The following is a 20,961-nucleotide window of genomic DNA, read 5'->3' on the forward strand; positions in this document are numbered from 1 at the left end:
GCTTCCGTATTTTGGCTGTTGTAAATAATACAATATACATAGGGGTGCATATACCTTTTCAAATTAGTGTTTTCATTTTCTTTGAGTGAATACCCAGTAGTGGAATTACTGCATCATATGGTCATTCTATTTTTAATGTTTTGAGGTACCTCCATACTGTTTTCCAGAGTGGCCGCACCAGTTTGTATTCCCATCAACAGTGCACAAGGGCTTCTTTTTTTCCAAATTCTCGCTAACACTTGTTACTTCTTGTGCTTGTCATTTTAGCCATTTGGACAAGAGTGAGGTCAGATTTGAGAAACAAAACAAACAAGGGGTGCCCGGATGGCTTAGTTAAGCATCTGCCTTCAGCTCAGGTCCTGGGATCAAGCCTGGAGTCAGGCTCCCAACTATGGGCAGAGTCTGTTTCTTCCTGTCCCTCTGCCCCTCCCACTGCTCTCTTTTCTCTCTCTCTCTCTCTCTAATAAATAAATAAGATCTTAAAAAAAAAAAAAAAAGAATAAAACAAAGAAAAAAGAGACAAACAAAAAACCCCAACAGACTCTTAGCTATGGAGAACAAACTGGTGGTTGCCAGAGGGAGGCTGGTGAGGGAATTGGTGAAACAGATGAAGGGAATTAAGAGTACACATATTATATGAGCAATGAGCAATGTATAGAACTCTTGGATCATTATATTGTAAACCTTAAACTAATAACACTGTATGTTAATTATACTTGAATTTAAAAAGTTTAATAAAATTTAAAAAATAAAAAATCCCAGAAGTTTGGTATTTAGAGAATTTAAAATTAAATCTTCCTAATTTAAAAAATAAAATAAAATAAAATATAAGAAGAAATCAGTCCATAGACTATAAACTACTATTATTATTTTATTATAAACTACACTGGCAGCATGATGAAAAACAAACTCTGCTATGAATGTCAAAGATACACCCAAAGCCTGGGAACCCGACAGTGTGGTTAGGCAAGGCGATTGTTAGGTGGTGTGCAAAATACTAGGAAATTCTTTCATTACAGAAAGGTAGCTGGGTAAGAGTATGAATAATAAAACTATTCACGTGTTCCCACATGTCTTAAAAAGGTACATGAGAAAGTGAGCACAGAAAGAATTCAAAGGGGGAAAAACACAAATCACTGGCTTTGATGGGTAAAACTTTCTAAGAGGTAAAATAAATTGAGAGTTGAAGAAAGGAACAGCAAAACATGTCTTCTTTTCAGGCTTCCCAAGACCCAGAGATGCACCAACTGCCCTCCTTTCAACCTACTTCAACACCACTGCCCCAGAAAAATAGTGTGCAGCCCAGCTCCCACCTCAAGATGCTTCCGGCACACAGTGTTCCTATTTCTCATCTGACTTACAGCTACAGTGATGAGGCACCCAACATGAAGTCAGGAAAGGCAGCCTGTTCAAAGGCAAGAAACAGGTTTTCTCTGTTTTTAGATCTAGGACTAAAAGGATCTACCACTTTAAAACTGTGCACCCAGTCTGGCAGCAGGGATCCACCAGGCTCAGCTCTATCCTTTTGAGCCTCTGGCCAATAGGTAACATTTATCTGCATAGATAACTACAGGTCACTTTTAGTAGCTGTAAGTTGTGTAAGGAACCAAATTTATATCACTGAACAGAATCCTAATATCCTAAATAATCTTATTAATACCAGAGGGTTAGTAACTTCCTTTTTCTATTCTATAAAATTATTATTAACAAAGGAATTAGTTTCTCTTCCTGGTCTCTCTTAGATTGTTGATTTCCCAAGGGTGAGAACAGTACCATATTTAACTTCTAACATATGCTTTGTAAACATGAGCTATAAGAAACAAACCAGAAAACCTAGGAAGGAGAGAAAGACACAACCTCTCCCAAACCCAAATACTGCTTACCTCTTGCAGCGTCAACAAGGTATTAAGAATAGCTGGTAGTGTAGTCTGGACAACTCCAAATCTGTCTTCGGTAAATGATGCTGCTACTAAGTGAGACAGACCTCAAGAGGAAAAGAAAAAAAAATTTAAAGGAAATCCAAATTAGGCACATCTATTTGCATCAGCTGAGAAACTATTAATATCCTGAATATGTGAAGAGCTTAAAATATTGGATGAGGGGAGTACAATAGAAAAATGGGCAAAAGACTGGAACAGGCACTGGAGAGGTGCTCAACTATATGGGGTCAGGAATAAGATGACAGTCTGCATTCTAGCACGAAAAAAAGCTTTTAAATAATATTGTGTTTGGTAGTGATGAGTGGTAGAAAGAAAACAAAGCAGAATAAGCGAAAAGAGTGACAGCTGTGAGGACACTTTTCACAGGGGGTCAGGAAAGGGCTCTCTGAGGAAGTATCATTTTAAGCACTCAGAAGGCAGGATCTAGGAGATGGAAAAAAAAAAACTCACTTCTTTAACAACTAAGTTTTTATATTCAAGCTAAGTTAAATATGTTCAAATGTTAAAAATGTTATGTCAATATAAGTTGACAGTTGAAAACATTCTATTAATTGCAGTTTTTTGAAGTAGAAAAAGACAAGCAAGAATCCCAGGCTCAGTTTCTCTGCTTGTTAACAAGGATAATTTCTGCCCAAATTAAAGTATATTTAAATATCTAAGGAAATTGATCCATATAAAACAAAGACATAAAAATTGTATCTAAAAATTCAAAGACTGAGGTCAAGATCCAGACCTGACTTTTCATGGATATACTTCAGTAAATTTATTTTTGGAGATGCTTCAGTATTTAACTGATAATTAAAATCAGAGTTGTACTGTAGTTCACTGTGATTGCTTACCTTCTAATGCCCAAATATGCATTTGGGCATCTGAAAAAACAGCCTGAATAGAGGCCTCTGGGTGCTACAAATACAACAGAAACATTTAAGTTCAGCTGGGCATTAACTCTGTTATTTCATCTAATCAACTAGGGAGCCTATAACAATAAAAAATTCTCAGCAGCCTCTTAAGAATTAAAATCTGAAATTCTTATATAATAGGATTTAACTGCAATAAAGCATTCTGCCACCAACTTATTGTGTGACCCTTGCCCAATCTCTAAATCTGTCTCAGTTTCTCATTTAAAATAAGAGTTACACACACTCAACTCACCTCAGATTAGTATACAGATCACCTCAGAGAATGGCTACAATGCTTTTTTTTTTAAATCCCAGAACTGCCTAAATACATATTACCTCTCTTAATTGTCTACCCTCAGCCCCACTCAAAAGAAACACCATCCAACCTTCTTTAAGATAGCAAGGTCAAAGAGTAGGGAGCACTAATTGGTCCATTTAAACAAATGCTGATTTTGTGATGCACCCAACGAAGCCTATTAAGTACATCGGCATGTTACATTTCTCAACACCAAACAGCAGCGTGTACAGCTCCTTATCATAAAATAGATCCACTTGCAAAACTAGAATCAAAGGCAGCCATTCACTTCCACAGAAAAAGCAGATCTTGTTCAGCATCTGCTCTGCCACTTATTGGCTCCGTGCCCTTAGACTAGTTACTTGACCTTTCTGAGCCTCAGGTTTCTTTATCTGTAAAATGAGGACAGAGAGATATCTCAGAGGAATGCTGTTAGAATTAAATGAGGGAACTTAAGAGGAAACAACACAGTGTACATAAGACACAAGGATGAGTCCTCTTCCTATCCTCTGAAGTAAAACTTCGGACAACCCCTCTTCCTCTTGGTGGAAGACAAGACCCCTTCCTCAGGGGGGTGATGGTTGTCCCAAAGCTCTAATGGAGAGCCTAAGGTAGATTCTTTTTGGTAAACATCATTGCTAGGTGGGTAGATCTCCTCTGCCACCAAAGTGAGAAAACAGTTTCAAGCCCTTGAAATGATTCTTTGTTCTGTGTACCTTTATTCTGTCAGAGTCACTCTTAGATCTCTCTCCCCACAGAGTAAAAATTAATGATGCATGCCAGTGCCCTTGGAGTACAGTATTAGCTAATACTGTAATATCTTCAGAACGAAAGAAGCCAGACTAAAGTAACTAAAACAAAACAAAAATTCTTTCCCCTACATATGGGCAAAGGTTTTGCTCATCAAAGGATTAACATACAACAGCTGTAGTGAGTGAAAAAGGAAGGATTCTTTAGCTTCTGCCATTCAGTTACTCTCCTGTGACAGCTGGAGCAGCTGACACACAAGATGGAAAGTCATTTAGTTTGTGGCCTGAATTACAACTTTTTATCCCACACAAGCTTAACATCTGCAACTTAATCCAGTCATCTCTCTTCTGAACACCAAACTGGCCACAAAGATTGTAGCAAGACAATGAGCCATGAGGGACCGCCACGGATTTGACCATTTTGCAGGAAGGGGTTGCCCACCCCCACAAAGCTGCCTGCAACCAGGAGACTCAGAAGTCCAAAAGAGTCAAGCCACAGGAAGTCCCTGGGATGAGCTGGGGGTCTAGGGCAGCTCTTACTCACACAGAGGTACAGTGAAGCACTCTGCAAAGCTGTCTGGCTTGCTAGGATTGAGCTCAATATTTAGAAGTCAAATCCAGTCTGGTACTTCCTTTCTTCTCTCATTTCCTCTCCCCCCATTCCTAACACTGAACTATATATTCTTACCTTACTGAAAAAATACATTATCAGCACCCGTTTTGATAAGAAATTCTTAACCTGAGTTGGAGAAAAGGAAGAATGAACACATTTAAAGTTTTCAGTTCTATTCAAATATAATGTTAACACATTCCAATGTACTTGCTGACACTAAATTAAATGAAACGCTTCACATCTTACAGAGAAAGGACAGTATTTGCAGTAAACCATATAAGTAAATACCTTTTGTACGTAAGTTGGATAACCAAGATGGATCGTCTAACCTAAACTGACTTTCCATGTACACATGCTAACCCCCAAATTAGAGTTCTATGATAAAAGGAATTCAAAGTGGTTCCAGGGGTATTTTCTTACTCACTTCTTGACAACTGTCTTGACCTTTAGCCTCTTAATACCAAAAAAGTGTGTGTTTCCCTTACCAAAAAAATAAATAAATAAAATAAAGAATCTTAAGATAGGAAATGGTTTTCTACTAGTTGACATTTACATGGAAAACAATTTTCTTAGTATTAAACTGAAAGCTACATAACCCAACTGACTTGAAAGTGAATTCATGATATGGCAGGATTTATGATATGTAAGGCAAATGGGATCCCGAATTCTGTGAAATGCCCGCAGTGCCTCTATTAATCAATCATTCCATCAGCAAAGATGTTGTCATTCCTCCCATCTTAAAACATAAAACCCTTCCTTGACCCCTCAACTCCCTCCAGCTATTAATTACCCCTTTTCTTTGCACCCCTAATAGCAAAACTCCTTGAAAAATCCAGCTTTCCTTGTGGCCGGATTCCTCCCCCAATCTCTCCTGGCCCCATCCAATACGCATTAGTCCCATCTGCTCCACCCAGAAGCTCATCAAGGACTCAATGACCTCCACATTCCACCCCCCCACACACACACACAGATCAGTTCATCCTAGAGCGGCTCTCAGGCTACCCATCAGCAACATGTGGCACCACTCACTTCTCCTCTTCAGTTTTCTTCCCACCTCCACAGTCACTTGGTCCCCTCTGCCATTCCTCCTCACCACCCAGACCTGGAATCGCTAGAGGATCCCATTCTTGCTTCTTTCTTCTTCTGTAACAATCCCAAAGAATTTTCATGGAGTCTCATGGCTTTAAATACTGCCTGTATGCTGATGACTTCCAAATTACCATTTCTAACCCAAAACTTTTCCCTATGCTCTAGATATATGTCTCAGTTCTTAGTATTTTCAATTGGTTGTCTAATAAGTATCTCAAAAGAACATAAACCGATCTCATCATTTCCCTACCTCACCTCTATCAAATCTCCTCTTCCAGAATAATCAGCTAATTGCAACTATACTATATCATAATATACTCAGGCCAAAAATCCGAAAATCAACATTAACTCTTTTACATCACAACCAGACCATAAGCAAATCCTATTAGGCCTGCTTTCAAAATATACCCAGACCTTGATTACATCTTGCAGTCCCCACCACAACCATCGATACCATCATCTCCCACTAGATTACCTCAACAGCTTTACAACTGTCTCTCTGCTTCTATTCCTGCCCTCCGAGAATCTTACCTCAACACGACAGCTAAAGCAGCATTTTCAAAATGTAAGGTTACATCACATCATTCTCATGAACAAAACCATCCTGTGCCTTTCCGTCTCACTCAGAGAAAATGTGAGTCTTCAAAACAACTAATGCGCCTGATAAACTCTGGGTGCTGCTACCTCTCTGACTTCCCCAACACCTACTGGTGTCCACACTATCCCTCACCCAAACCAAGCCCACTCCCACCTAAGACCTTTGCATTTTGCTGCTCTCCGCCTTCCGTTCAGGTCTCTAATCAGGTGTCACCCAAGCAACAAGACCTCTCGTAACTTCTGTACAGCACTTAAGACATCAAATTTCTTCCCTTTTAAAACACATATTGTTCATAATTTGAATATAACGTATTGGGATCCATCTTATAATCAATAGCATAACATGATTTAACTGGAAACTTTTTCCTAATGGTACCCAAAGTAAGTCTTACCGTTAGTAGAATTTTTTAATACTGAAAGATACAGTTTAATACATTTGCTTCTTCATCTATTTCCCTTCACTGGAATGTAAACAAATAGTCAGGGGCTTTAGTTCAGTATTTTCCCAGTGCCTAAAACCACACTCTGCATATATAAAGAACTCAGCAAATATTTCTTAGATGAAAGAATTCACAGAGCAAAGGCATCGCATTAGGTGAAGTCATATGAAGTTGCAACTTATATAGCTCCAAACCAGTCAAATACCAGCAACTTCATATAAGTCAATCCTGGATGCTCTCAACGATACATGCGAATATAAATCCTACAACTCTATCACCCTACCTGCTCACGTTTATTCTGAATCCATGAATAAATCATACTGGGCTGTCTCGCTGTCTTACCCTCAGCACTAACACAGGTACATGGAGAAGGATTAGAAAATTCAGTCATTTGCTGATCTAAAGAAAACAAAAAATAAAACAAAAAACCAAGAAGGTGAAAACTCGGGTTATAAGTCTCTGTAACTACATTTCAAATTCTAGAAAACAGTCCCCTTACCAGAAGCAGAAGTCCACAATCTTGGCCCTCTTCTTATGAGCTGAGAACTCTGAGGGGACCCATAGCAGGTATTTACATCAAAAATTCCAGCCATCCGATTCACCACACTAGAGCCAAACGGGCTTCCAAGGGGACTGGCAACATCAGGCGTAGACAATTTGGAGGAAAACAGTGACATCTTAACTAATGGTGGCACTGAAGGCCGAGGCATCTGGCTGGATTTTGGAGTCTGAAAAGTAGCTTCTTCTGTAAAAGAACAGATCCAGTGCTTAAGAGGCAGCCCGAACAAACTGCACCCACCTCGGGTTTTGGTTTCATGCATTTACCCAAGGCTCAGGAGCAGGTTTCCTTTGGGTTTACATCCTCAACATCCAGCTTTCACTGCTGCAGCTCAGTGACCACTCGTGGAGCACTCTGCACCCCCTTCTGTTAGATTGGTGCAGCCCCACTTGTTTTCTCCCCGCAGAGAATATCTTCAGCTTCAAGGACAGTTTCTCTAAATCTAAGCTGTGTTGAATGAACTTACCAATTTATATTTCACTTTCAAACGGCAACTTCAATTACCGCACTGGAATATGCCCAGTGCTACCCCAAGTTCCTACTGCAGCTGTCATGTGACTAAAGCAAACCTGTACTGTGAAAGTGTACTGATACAGGGTGCACACTTATCCATTTTCTACAGCATTTTTTTGAGTTAACAAAAGTCACACCAGAGATGAATTTGCCCAGAATCATCTACAAATATGATCTGTAAACACCTTGCTCAACAATTATCTTATAACCACCAATTTATAGATTCTGTTGTATAAAAACAAAGGAATATTTTTCCAGCCACTTCAGTACAAGGCACAAAGACAAATAAATTACACTAGTATTCTATCTTCTTAATAACACTGCCATAAGGAGTGCCTGGGTGGCTCAGTGGGTTGAGCATCTCAGTGGGTTGAGCATCGGCTCAGGTCATGATCCCAGGGTCCTGGGATCCAGCCCACGTTGGGCTCCCTGCTTATTGGGGAGCCTCCTTCTCCCTCTCCTTCTGCCCCTCCCCCTGCTTGTGCTCATGCTCATACTCTCTCTAATAAATAAATAAAATCTTAAAATATATACATACATATGTAGATATGTATGTATATATACATATATGTATATATAAAACCGTCATAAAACATCAAATATTTAAAGTGCTAAACTTTGGAAATATTTGAAGAATCAATTTAAAAATTAAGACGGGGGCACCTGGGTGGGTCAGTGGGTCAAAGCCTCTGCCTTCCGCTCAGGTTATGATCTCAGGGTCCTGGGATCGAGCCCCACATCGGGCTCTCTGCTCAGCGGGGAGCCTGCTTTCTCCTCTCTCTCTGCCTGCCTCTCTGCCTACTTGTGATCTTTGTCAAGTAAATAAATAAATAAAATCTTTTAAAAAAATTAAGACAGAAGTTTTTACATTTTACAAAATTAGAAACAAATTTTGACTGAGCAATGGAACGTGACAGCAACTTAAAGTAACGCACAATTCCTGTTTGATCAGACCCCTGACTCTCCCCACTAACCCAGGGTTACAATGATTTAACATGCTAATGTGATATAACTAGCCTATTTAAAATTCACTAATGGCACCCTATCCCTACAAAATACAAACTCCTACCTGGACACACAAGGCCGCCTTCTATTATCTACCATTATCTTACCCATTCAGACTCCTTTTTGACAGACATCTTTTTAGCAGTTACACTGTCTTCTCATTATTTATGTGCCTCCCACCAGAAGTCAGTTCTAAGAGTGTTTTTTCATCTTTGAATCTCTTGCTTCTAGCACATTGCTTGGTATATAGTAAGCATTCAATAAAATTTGTTGAAAAAAAGAAATGGTAATCTGAATGTTGAGAACAGAGACACTCTACAATCTTTTACAATCTGACATTCATGGTCTTACTTAAATCATTTTTCATTTGTAATCTTTTGTTTTTGGTCAATGGCCCCTCCAGAGTAATGATGCTTGCTATGACCCACACAGGGATTTTTTTTTTTTAAGATTATTTATTTATTTATTTGACAGACAGAGATCACAAGTAGGTAGAGAGGCAGGCAGAGAGAGAGAGAGGAGGAAGCAGGCTCCCCGCTGAGCAGAGAGCCCGATGAGGGACTCAATCCCAGGACCTTGGGACCATGACCTGAGCCAAAGGCAGCAGCTTTAACCGACTGAGACACCCAGGTGCCCCCATACAGGGATTTTTTTAAGTATCAAGATCAATTGCCAATATTTAAAAAGTGGAAAATTTTACCCACAGTATTTTTAGCTTTCAGGCTTCACCTAATGGCAGGGAGGGGGGATGCGGCACAGAACACCAGGTCCAAATTCCCACAGGGGAACAGTGGACCGAAGCTTACCCCTTCCCCGTTGGGTGAAGCCAGGGCTCTCAAGTTTACCACATTCCTCACCCAGCCAGTTTTGCTCATTTTCATTCAAGGCCTGCCTCCAAAAGGCATGTGGACGTTAAGACCTTTCATCAGTCTAACATTCCTAGGTTTCTTCTACTTAAGGAATTTGGTCAAATAGCCTCTGTCCCTCCACCGTGCTTCTCAGGTTCCATCTTTCAAATATCCTATGAAGCTATCTTAAAACAATGAATGTGATGGCCCCATGGCGAGATTGCTCAGTCACTGCAGGTGCTCTCCTCTGGGCATTGTCCAACAACTACCTGTCTCAGGGATACTGCGAAAAGGACAGCAACCCAGTATGACATATAATGCTTCACCTGGCTCTGCACTTGAGGAAGCTAAAGGCTTCTATCAGATGGGCCACAGTTTGTTAACCTTTCTAACACCACGGACACAGCAGACCTTATTTCTTCAATCTATAGTGATACCCAGGCCTTTTTCTTGGTTCAGTATAATATTCTATGTATTAGATCAATTTTCCCTAAAAATAAATCCCTCACAGTCATGTATACATATCCTGAGATTAACTACTGCCATGTATCTTAGGGAAAAAAATGTACATGCTTTGCCTTCTCACAGTAATATAGGAACTACCTGGAGAATTTGATTTCTTGGGTTCCACGGAGTAAGAGGACACCATTCTCCCATTTGTAGCAGCGGCTTCTTGGTAGAGAACCAGTTTCTGAGTCATATCGTTTAAAAGATTCAAACACTCCCTTGAAATGGCTGTCCAGTTGTGGGGATGTCCACCTAGGAGGTCCAAATACCAGCTTTTAAAATGTACATAATCTTATAGTCACCTTCTCAAAGTGAGGAGAAAATTCAATAAGAAACGCTACATGACAGGGGCACCTGGGTGGCTTAGTTGTTTGGGTATCTGCCTTCGGCTCAGGTTATAATCTTGGGGTCCTGGGATGGAGCCCTGGGTCAGGCTCCCTGCTCAGTGGGAGTTTGCTTCTCTGAACTCTGCCTCTCCCCCCTCCACTCATGTGCAAGTGCGCTCTCTAATAAATAAATAAAATCTTTAAAAAAAAAAATGCTATGACACTTTGCATCAGGGCCCACTTTACTTGGCTAAGCTACTATTTATACTCCTGTCATCTAGTACACAGCAGGAGTTCAATAAATATTTGGGCAAAATAATTTTCCAAAAACTCTACAAGCAAAAGCTTGCTATTTTAGCATAAAACCAAACCAAACCAAACAAAAAACTCTAATACTGGCTGCTAAAAATAAAGCCAAACACTAGAGTATGGGTTCAGTGAAAAAGAGGATTACTTCCTTAGCACCACTGAACAGACTAAAGACTAAGACAATGAATACAAGCATGGCTAATGAGAGGCAACCCATAACCCTCAATTACCTATATAAACTGTTGTGTCTGGCTCACTATGTTTTCTTACATTTTCATTAATAATAGCCCCTATTTGTTATTATATCTGTAGGTATAACACAGGTAATAATCATACTTGATAACATGATAACAATCATACTTTACACTTAGAGAATTTACATTCTTTATTATTTAGTAAACTACTGCAATCCAAAATCTTGTAAAAATTCCCTTCCTTCTCATTATCTTTTCATTTTCTAAGACCTTATCACCTATAGCTACCATGTAAAAATCAACCAACTAATCAATCTTTTTATGTTAAGAATAGCTGAGGAGTCCACTGAAAACTGGTTTCCCCAGCCTGGGTCACAAATAATGCTCCTCCCCTCACTTAGATCCCTCCCTAAACACTGTCCCCATTTACAGCTCAAGAGGAACACAACTTAACCTGCATGCAAACAAAGTACTCCATCAATAAGTTTCAAAAGGTTTTGTACTGCTCTTAACTCAGGACCACTAAAGAACTATGTAATGCTTGAGTTAAATTTTAATAATACGCCCTAGAATGTAAGTTCTCTGGCAGAGAACATGTCACCCTACTACAGTTTACTGGAGTAACTGGTGAAAATATTTAATGCATAGAGCATTCCCTGGTGAACCTAAGTTTGACAGAAAAGACTTGGTTAATTTTCCACAGCATCAGCTCTGGATGTTTCATGCTACTAAAAAGAGAGTGGCTCAATCATTTATACTTTCATGTAACTGAATTTCATTTCTATGTAACACTTAACTATAGAGGTTTCTTTTAGAATGTGGGAATTGGCAAGTATAGTCAAATAATGAAAAGCTGATTACAGAGATGAAAAGCTACCTAGGTTCCCTATTCTCCATTGGTGACTGGGCTGAGATGCTTACCATCCAGGAACAAGGGAGAGCACTGGCATAGTTGTAACAAGGAGTTTGTAACAAGTAAAAATGGAGAAGTCTTTCAGAGTTGCCAAGAGCATCCTTGGGTCACTATCAAATCTAGTACTCTTTTACTTTTTTTAAAGGGAGGCAAAGTACATTGGGGAAGGTATGTGCTATGGTGAGTGCTGTGAAGTGTGTAAACCTGGTGATTCACAGACCTGTACCACTGGGGCTAATAATACATTATATGTTAATAAAAAATATATAAATAAAAATAAAAAAATAAAGGGAGGCAAGGTAGCATGGCAGAAGGAGGGAGCTCTGTACTTGGGAGTCAAAGGACAAAATTTCTTACTCTAGGACATTAACTTTATGTAAGACACTTAATCTCTCTGAGACTTAGATCCCCCATCTAGGGATTAGACCACCTGATTTTCAAGACCCTTTGTAGCATTAAAACTTTGAGGATTCTTAAACTGTACTCTTCTGCCCTAAAATTGTCAACCTACCTCATAATTTTTTCAGGTTAAGGGAATGAGGCTGCTGAGGAAGATAACATATAAGAGTTTAAAAATACTTTTCTGGAAATATAACTTCTACCCATCGCAGTGGTGGTTAGAATCTTACTTACATAAGATTTAAATCAATACTTCACTTAATGGACTCACAGCTGTGGGATATTGTATTAAACACATCTCTCTCACCAAAAACTTTAAGTGGAACACTTTCTGCACACACATGCCTGCGTCTGTTACTTTTAGCAATACCTGGCTGGCTAAGGCTAAAAACTTCTTGTCTTCGTGAAGGAGAATACTGAGAAAGCAACATCAGGTCCTGCAATGCCAAATACTAAAAAGAAAAAAAAATACACATTACTTAATTTTTTTAACTTCTATATAAAAATCTTATTTATGAATTGGGCTCAGCATTATATATGTAAGGGGAAATTAGTTGAAATTTTTCATGAAGGAAATACTCTTCCACTTTCTAGACTCCCAGAACTTTCCTGCCTCTACCTTCTGTAGGCTGCCCCACTCACTGGCGGCTCCATCTACGGATCTATTTGTGTCTTTTTTCCCACTTCTACGGTGGGAAACTTAAAACATCACTTCCTCCTGGAACTTCCCAGGTCCCCCCAGACAAACATATACTCACACAGCTCTCAACTATTGCACTTAACTGCCTGTTTCCTTGTCTCATGTGGTTCCACATGAGTGGTTCCACCCACTAAACTGTGAGGCAGGGATAGCATTTTACTTGCTACCACATCCAAAGGCAGTGCCTGGCACACAGCAGACACACAACATATGTTGTACTTTTTTACCAAAATCGTCATTTTGCCTCCTGGCAAACCCCTTCACTCATCATTCAAGACAACATAACTTCTGTGAAGGTTTCTTGTTTTGGTTCTAAGCAGAATAAGTGGTTCCCACTGCACTTACCACAGTAAATTTTCATTAGTTTGTATATCTGCCTTTTCCATTAGGCTGTGCTACATCTAATTCATTATTATGCCTTAAGCAACTAGCAGTGACTGACATCTACCAAGTGAATACAGATTTGTTAAGTAACACAATGAGTACCTGATATATTTGTTTTATCTAATAAATTAGTCATAATTGATGTTTAAAGATAATCAGAACCTCAGTGGGTCATTTTCTTATCAATTTACAACTTTTCTAGAGTGTATTCCAAACTCTGGGTTCCATTTTCTTCAAATTCTTTTTTAAGCACTATGATCTCTTAACAGGATTACATATATTACAGATCTACTTGAAAATTTCAAAATGCAATTTAAATCCAAACAAGTTATTCTCACTTAGGTTTAATTTGTGAACTTACTACAGCTTCTTTAAACTCTTCTCATTAAAATGGATTTTAGGGGGTACCTGGGTGGCTCAGTGGGTTAAAGCCTCTGCCTCTGGCTCGGGTCATGATCCCAGGGATCGAGCCCCAAGTCGGGTTCTCTGCTTGGCAGGGAGCCTGCTTCCTCCTCTCTCTCTCTGCCTGCCTCTCTGCCTACTTGTGATGTCAAGTAAATAAATTAAATCTTTTAAAAAAATAAAATTAAAAAAATAAAATTGATTTTAGGATCATTATGATTATCTATTTTGAGTTCACTGTATGTGTACACCTACCTTTGATCATAACAGCCAACAATACTACATGAGTAAAAATACATCTTGACTCATGATAAAAACAACAGCAACAGCAACAAAACAAACAAACGAAAGACGGTATTTTGTTTTGCTACCATAAGGAGTTTGTGAAAAGCAAACGCACATGGTTGTATATCATGGTATTTCATGGTTGGAACTATTTTTATATCTATCCTAAATACAGTTTAGTTTAGCTTGTACAAATACACTGAAATATATTCTTGTATTTTAGTCACTTGGAATAAAAATTGAAAAAGTAAACAGCACTCAATGTAGCATGTACTTGATTTTTTACAATATTGGTACTAGAATATTCTAGGCCCTCAAAAAATGTATCAAATACACTGCATATTAAGTCCATTCCATAAGACAAGTTAGAGGTGACTGTATGAAGACACAAAATGTACAGTTCAGGTACCTTAACGATGAGGGGAGGATTGCTGTTTAAAACCTTTGGGAGGCATTCATCTGACTCTTCGGAAAATGGTGGCTGAACAGGAAACAGATGAGCCTATCAAATATAATCAAATATAAAGACTATGAAATGATGATTTTCTTGACTTTATTACATTCAGTAATTTCACACTGACGGTAATTTATTACAACAGGAGATAACACAACAAATTAGTATCTTCAGTATTTTAATAACAGGTTGCATTAAAATTAAATATACCCAAATACACTACTTTCTAAAATGTTACTTTCCCAATTTTATTAGATCTCTGGCTGCCAAAAATAGAAACAAATATTCTCTACAAACCTACAGAGATGGTAAAATGAAACATTCATTTTCTAAGACAAACACTTGGATGACAAAGACCATGGAAATCCCATTTATTTAAAACCATTTCAATATAAAATTTAAAACTTTCTCTCAAAGAACAATTATTGTCTTACATTAAATATTTTAATAGTAGTAATATCAATAGCACAGAAAACTGATTTAAAATTCACGCATTTAGTATGTGCTCAATAGAGAAAGGGAAACTTTCAGAATAGAATTACACTATAGATAAAACAAAGTAAGCTCCACTAGCAGTTCAGTTTAGTTGCCAAAAATCAAGAACAATAACACTGTTTCTTACAGACAGACAGACAGCAGACACACAAATGATACATCCCTAACAAAGTCTTAGAAAAGAAACGGAAACCCAACTTACTCATAATGGCTCTGGGCACAAGAGCATACTGCTCAGTGCTCTGCTATAAATAAGTCTGTGCACTCCCAAACACAAAAGCATTAACAAAAAATTCATTACAAACCTCTGTGGCAAAGATTTTGAAGAGTATCCATGAGATATACCAAGTCATCAGAAGAAAGACACCACAAAGCCAGACATGGTAGAGTAATGAGAGATTGAGGAGGCCACGCACAGTGTCAAGAGGCCTGTGAAAGTGCCTATGAAAGCAGAAATTACTGTTTAATCCTATGAGGAAAATACAATCTAAGCATTTAATAGACTTGGGCCTCATAATGAAAAACAAATAAATCTTACTTCTAAATAATAATGGTGATACAGATGCCTTTCCTTTTGCACCCCATAAAATTCTCTCCCTGATACCTTTTTTATGAACTACATAAGGGAGCCTTAAAGGAAGAACAGACCTAAATTTGTGCTCAGTTTCTTCTGTTCCAAATCTTCACTGTCATTTACTATGAAGGAAGAATGAGTCAAGCCTATAAACCAACCCCTAGAGGCTGGGTAAAATTTTACTATTGTTACTTTGTAATTTGATACATAACCATTCAATAGGACTAGCACCTCTCCTGGGTCAGATTTCAGCTCTATCTGTACACCCTAAAAACAGTTCCACAATAGTTAACAGGTATTGGCACTATCTAAAAATCACAATCTTTACTTTTAAAATAATTTAAGAAACTGTTAGAAGGCTAAAAGAAGGGGCACTTGGGTAGCTCATTTTGTTGAGGATCTGATTTCAGCTTAGGTCATGATCTTGGGGTCCTGGGGTCAGCCCCATGGGGCTCTGTGCTCAGCGGGCAGTCCACTCATCTCTCTTACTCTGCCCCTCCCCATACTGTACATGCACTCTCTGTCTCTCTCTCAAATACAATCTTAAAAAAAAAAAAAAGCTAAATAAAGTGAACACTCAATGTTTTACCAAAACACTGAATAGATCAATAGGCAAAGTCCTCATAGTCCTACAACCACACAACTAGCAATTTTTTAAAAAGATATTATTTATTAATTTGACAGAGAGAGAGATCACAAGTAGACAGAGAGGCAGGCAGAGAGAGAAGGGAGCAGGCTCCCTGATGAGCAGAGAGCTCGATGTGGGGCTTGATCCCAGCACCCTGGGATCATCACCTGAGCCAAAGGCAGAGGCTTCCCACTGAGCCACCGATGCACCCACAACTAGCAATTTTAAAAACAGGATTAGAACCTCTGGCTCTGCCATTTATCAGTGCTGTGATTATGTTAACTGGTTGACCTAACCCACCTCAACTTCTTCTTCCATATAATAGTGGCATATAATCTCTTTCTACCTCTTATGGCTATTAAGAGATTTGAAACACCTTATATTAGGAGTGCCCAGCATAGTACTTAACATTTCCTGGGAAGAAGCAAGTTATTTTTAGATTTTTAGTAAATTTTTTTAAGGTTTTTTAAAATTTATTTGACAGACAGAGACCACAGTAGGTACAGAGGCAGGCAGAGAGAGAGGGAAGCAGACTCCCTGATGAACAGAGAGCCCGATGCAGGGCTCAATCCCAGGACCCTGGTACCATGACATGAGCCGAAGGCAGAAGCTTCAACCCACTGAGCCACCTAGGCGCCCTTTTAATAAATCTTTATTGAGGGGCCACCATGTATTAGGGACAGTATATTAGGCACTGCCATATGAACAAAATACATTTTAAGTGAAAGAAAGAAAAAAGTACTATATTAAATTATAATCAAATTATTATTGTTTTTCTTTTTCCGTTTGACCCAATGTAAAATTCGGATTAACATAATAAATGACCCATGCATTTAGTTTCATATCGAGCAATTAAGCAGAAGACAAAACTAAATTTTACCTAGGAATTTTTAAAGTTAGAAATTGAAATTCACAAAGTAGGAACCATAATATCTTAAGCACCCACAAATATAAGTATCTTCACTCCCAAAAAATGGTAGTAGTTAAATCCATATACGATGCAGAAAAAAACCTCACAGTAGAATAATCAATAACTAAAAGAACAAATACTACTAGAGAAATTTACACTTACTTGCCAAGTAAAGATTAAAGCTTTAACTATGGGCAAAGTACATTGGGAATAACTAGAGCAATACACCAGAGTGCTACCCCCTTGATTGACACTTAATGACCTTCAACTGGTCCCACGACCCTGCTCAATTATGGCTTCCTTAGAGGCAAAATTAGAATAATACCATAGCACTGTGCACGCCTATTCCAACATAGCAGAGAATGATGACTGAGGAGTAAAGCAAGAGTGCAACTCAAGAAGCTCACATTTTCATAATATAAAAGCTATATCTAATGAAGAACAAATTATCATTGCTGACTTCCAGGTAGAGGAACTGGGTGACTACAGAGACTGGAGCAAAAGGATTCTTTTTAACTGTATAACCTGTTTTATGGCACTGGAATTTTAAATTATGCGAGCCAGGTATATTCCAAAATGAACACAATTATTTAAAGGCTAAATCTGAACACCACCATCTGGAAGTGGCAAACACCTAAAAAGGATGGAAACTAGCAGTGTTAAAAATCAGACTTTTCACCTGTCACTTACTCATCTATCTGAAGATCCATCGCAGTGCTAATCCAAGCTTTGGGAATATGGCCTGAAAGGAAAAAAATACCATGCTATGAACATAAAAAGTTAATACAGCAAATCTTAACCATGCTTTAGTATGAGGTTGATGAGATGACCACGCAGACACAAAGACCTTGGTCAGAATGCTACATTGTTTGATTATGAGTGGGCAGAAGGAGTGCCTAAAAGGCTCCATCAGTTAGGCATTCAATTCTTGATTTCAGCATAGGTCATGCTCTCAGCCCTTGGCTGTGAGATCAAGAAGCTTGACTTTCTGTGCTCAGCAGGGAGTCTGCTTGAGATTCTCTCTCCTTCTGCTCCCTAAGACTCCCACTCTCTCTAAAATAAAAAAATAAATCTTTTTTTAAAAATGGTCAGGAAAAGAGAATAATTTCTAAATACAGAAGTCCTTGCTTTGCATGGGTCAGATTACGTACATATTTCAGTCATATTTCAGTGGCAGTTAAGTTAAATCACAACAGTCCCCCAACAACACAATTCAAATTTCAGTTACCACAGTATATTTACTGTGAGCAACTGAACATAGTACTTCTAGCTTTTCAGTACACAAATCAGTATGTAGATAATGGATACACACCATAATTTGTGACTAATCGCATCCCTTCTTACTAAGTCTGTTGGTGACCGGTCATTCAGTTAAGGCACAGAGAGCAAAACGTGTAATTGTGCTGCCTCTTTGTCTCCCTGAAAAGCCCACACAACATTTTACAAAAACGAGTAACTGAAAGAGAACACTGGCCAAAAAGACCAAAGTGCAACAAAAAAAAAAATGAAAAGTGGAAACACTTGAAATGAAACCTGAATGGAACGTAAGTGGGTTATAGAAGATACAGCTGACCACGGAAATGCTGATTGGCTGCTACGTCAGCCCAATTGTACAATACAATTGTAGGAAACATCCAGACTCATGGTAGCAGGTTAATGCAAAACAACCAAGTGTTAACATTAAATGACAATTATAAGGGCAATATAGAAAAATGGGTTATATAAACTACAAGTGAAGGAAGGAGACAACAGAATGGCCTATGCCCAGTGAGAACAACTCTAAAATTATTCCATAGGAAAAAGTAGGAGCAGAAAGTTATATAGGTATCCCCTGCTTTTCCAGTTTGTGTTATGTCACTTCACTTTTATGAAAGGCCTATGCTAGCACCTGTTTTCACCAACTGAAAGAAATCCAAATTTACAAATAAGGCACAAAAGGGAAAACAGCATTCAGCACTTGTTTTGTCCCAAGCCAGAGCTGTCACTGCACAGAAGCAGGGCATCCTGAATGGTGAGAGGGGTGCAGCCAAGTTCCTAACCTGCGAAGTACACTCAGCATCTCAGCATCAAGCCTCCAGAGCTTTCAACTGTGTCTGTGAGCTTCTGTGCTTTATCCCCATTTGCTCTGTGCATCAGTTAGTAAGATGTGTCCAAAGGCATTAGAAAAGCCTAAGAGAGGTTATTTTGGGGGTTTGAGATACTCAAAGATCTTTCCATATAAATTAAAGCTTATTGCTTCTTCACTTTGTGCCATTTGGCTTACAGAAGGTTTCATAGGAACTCTCTACTTTCAGATGGTGGGGGAAACCTATAGTCTGAAAAGAGTATTTTAGGATGTTGAATTTTGTTTATATATTATTATGTGTTGCTATTGAGCTTAATGTTTTCCACTCAACTTGAACTGTTCATCATATTAAATAAGTACATCAATTTTTGTACTTAGAATTCATGTTAACAAATTCTATAAGGTCTCCTCAGCAGCAGGATATTTCTAATATATTAGTACCAAGTTATAAAAAGCTATAAAAAGAAGTAGGTTATTTACAGAATATACAATATTTTTTTTTTTTTTTTTAAAGATTTTATTTATTTATTTGTAAGAGAGAGTGAGAGCGAGCACAGGCAGACAGAGTGGAAGGCAGAGTCAGAGGGAGAAGCAGGCTCCCTGCGGAGCAAGGAGCCCGATGTGGGACTCGATCCCAGGACGCTGGGATCATGACCCGAGCCGAAGGCAGCTGCTTAACCAACTGAGCCACCCAGGCGTCCCGAATATACAATATTTTTTAAAAGCATTTTTTATTGTAGTAAAAACCACATAACAAAATTTATCATCTTAACCTTAAGTGTACACACACTATATGCAATTTGTGCAATGGATCCGTGAACTTTTTTCTTTTGAAAATCTGAAACTCTCTACCCGCCAAGCAACAATCCTCCTTTCCCCTTCCCACACAGCCCTGCCAAGCACAATTCTACTTTCTGTTTCTAAGAGTCTGGCTACTCAAATAATACCTCAGATAAGTAGAATCATGCAGTATTTGTCTTTTTGCAACTGGGTTATTTCACTTAGTATGTCCTCAAGGTTCATCCATGTTGTAGCTTGTGACAGCATTGCCTTCCTTTTTTAAGGTTGAATTATATCCCATTGTATATACCAAATTTTCTTTAACAATATTGTTAACTAAGTAAATACTCTATGAAAATCTAAACAATGAATCAGTTGGACTAATCACATACCTACAATTAAGAAACATACAAATACAATAAAAAATGGCTTTGCAATTGACATTTTCTGAGCAATGAGATAACACATACACTGTATCAAAAAACAGAAATTCTTACCAAGAAAATAATAAAGGATGCAAAAATTCCTAACCAGGAACAGTGATTCCACACAACTATGCTTAACTAACAAGAGCAGAGATCTCCTGAAGCGTAAGAATTTGTATTGCTATGAAAAAAGAAGAAAAACAGAATCAAATGACACATCCAAGTAGAGGTTCAATTTTATTTTAAAGCAAGCACATAACTAAAACAGTCCACATATAAAAAGCATAACCACTGTATAAAAAGACAAAGTTTATTCCAGAGGTTAAAAAAATCACTAATTACTGATGATAAAATATTTAATATTTACATTATACAACATCTCATTGATACGAGAGCAGATATGACATAATTAACAATACTGATCTATACTTACACTAAGGACTACAGAGACGGAGTAAGCACAAAAAAACATATGACCAGAACAACAGCAGCTAACATTCTTTGGTTCTTTAGCATGCACCAGGTACTATTCTAAGCACAACCCTATAGAGAAGGTTCCATTATTATCTGCATCTTATTTATGAGAAAACCAAGGCATACTGAACCAATTTACCAGCTAGCAAAAGGAAAACCTGACATTTTAATCCAGGCAGGCCAGTTTCAG

The 20,961-nt window shown here is 38.3% G+C and overlaps 1 protein-coding gene across 1 annotated transcript in view; it reads right to left on the reverse strand.

Annotated features, from left to right (window-relative positions):
- Positions 1-20,961, reverse strand: part of NDC1 (NDC1 transmembrane nucleoporin) — a 47,662-nt gene that overhangs the window by 13,762 nt on the left and 12,939 nt on the right. The window contains exons 6-16 of the mRNA XM_059374809.1: positions 20,370-20,478; positions 17,718-17,769; positions 15,221-15,356; positions 14,376-14,468; positions 12,566-12,647; positions 10,151-10,306; positions 7,122-7,367; positions 6,906-7,021; positions 4,572-4,622; positions 2,780-2,843; positions 1,884-1,984 (exon numbers count right to left, since the gene is read on the reverse strand). Of these exons, the coding sequence (XP_059230792.1) occupies positions 1,884-1,984; positions 2,780-2,843; positions 4,572-4,622; positions 6,906-7,021; positions 7,122-7,367; positions 10,151-10,306; positions 12,566-12,647; positions 14,376-14,468; positions 15,221-15,356; positions 17,718-17,769; positions 20,370-20,478 (1,206 nt within the window). The remainder of the gene's footprint in view (positions 1-1,883; positions 1,985-2,779; positions 2,844-4,571; positions 4,623-6,905; positions 7,022-7,121; positions 7,368-10,150; positions 10,307-12,565; positions 12,648-14,375; positions 14,469-15,220; positions 15,357-17,717; positions 17,770-20,369; positions 20,479-20,961) is intronic.

This window comes from Mustela nigripes, chromosome 14 (genome assembly GCF_022355385.1).
Source record: "Mustela nigripes isolate SB6536 chromosome 14, MUSNIG.SB6536, whole genome shotgun sequence".
NCBI lineage: Eukaryota > Metazoa > Chordata > Mammalia > Carnivora > Mustelidae > Mustela > Mustela nigripes.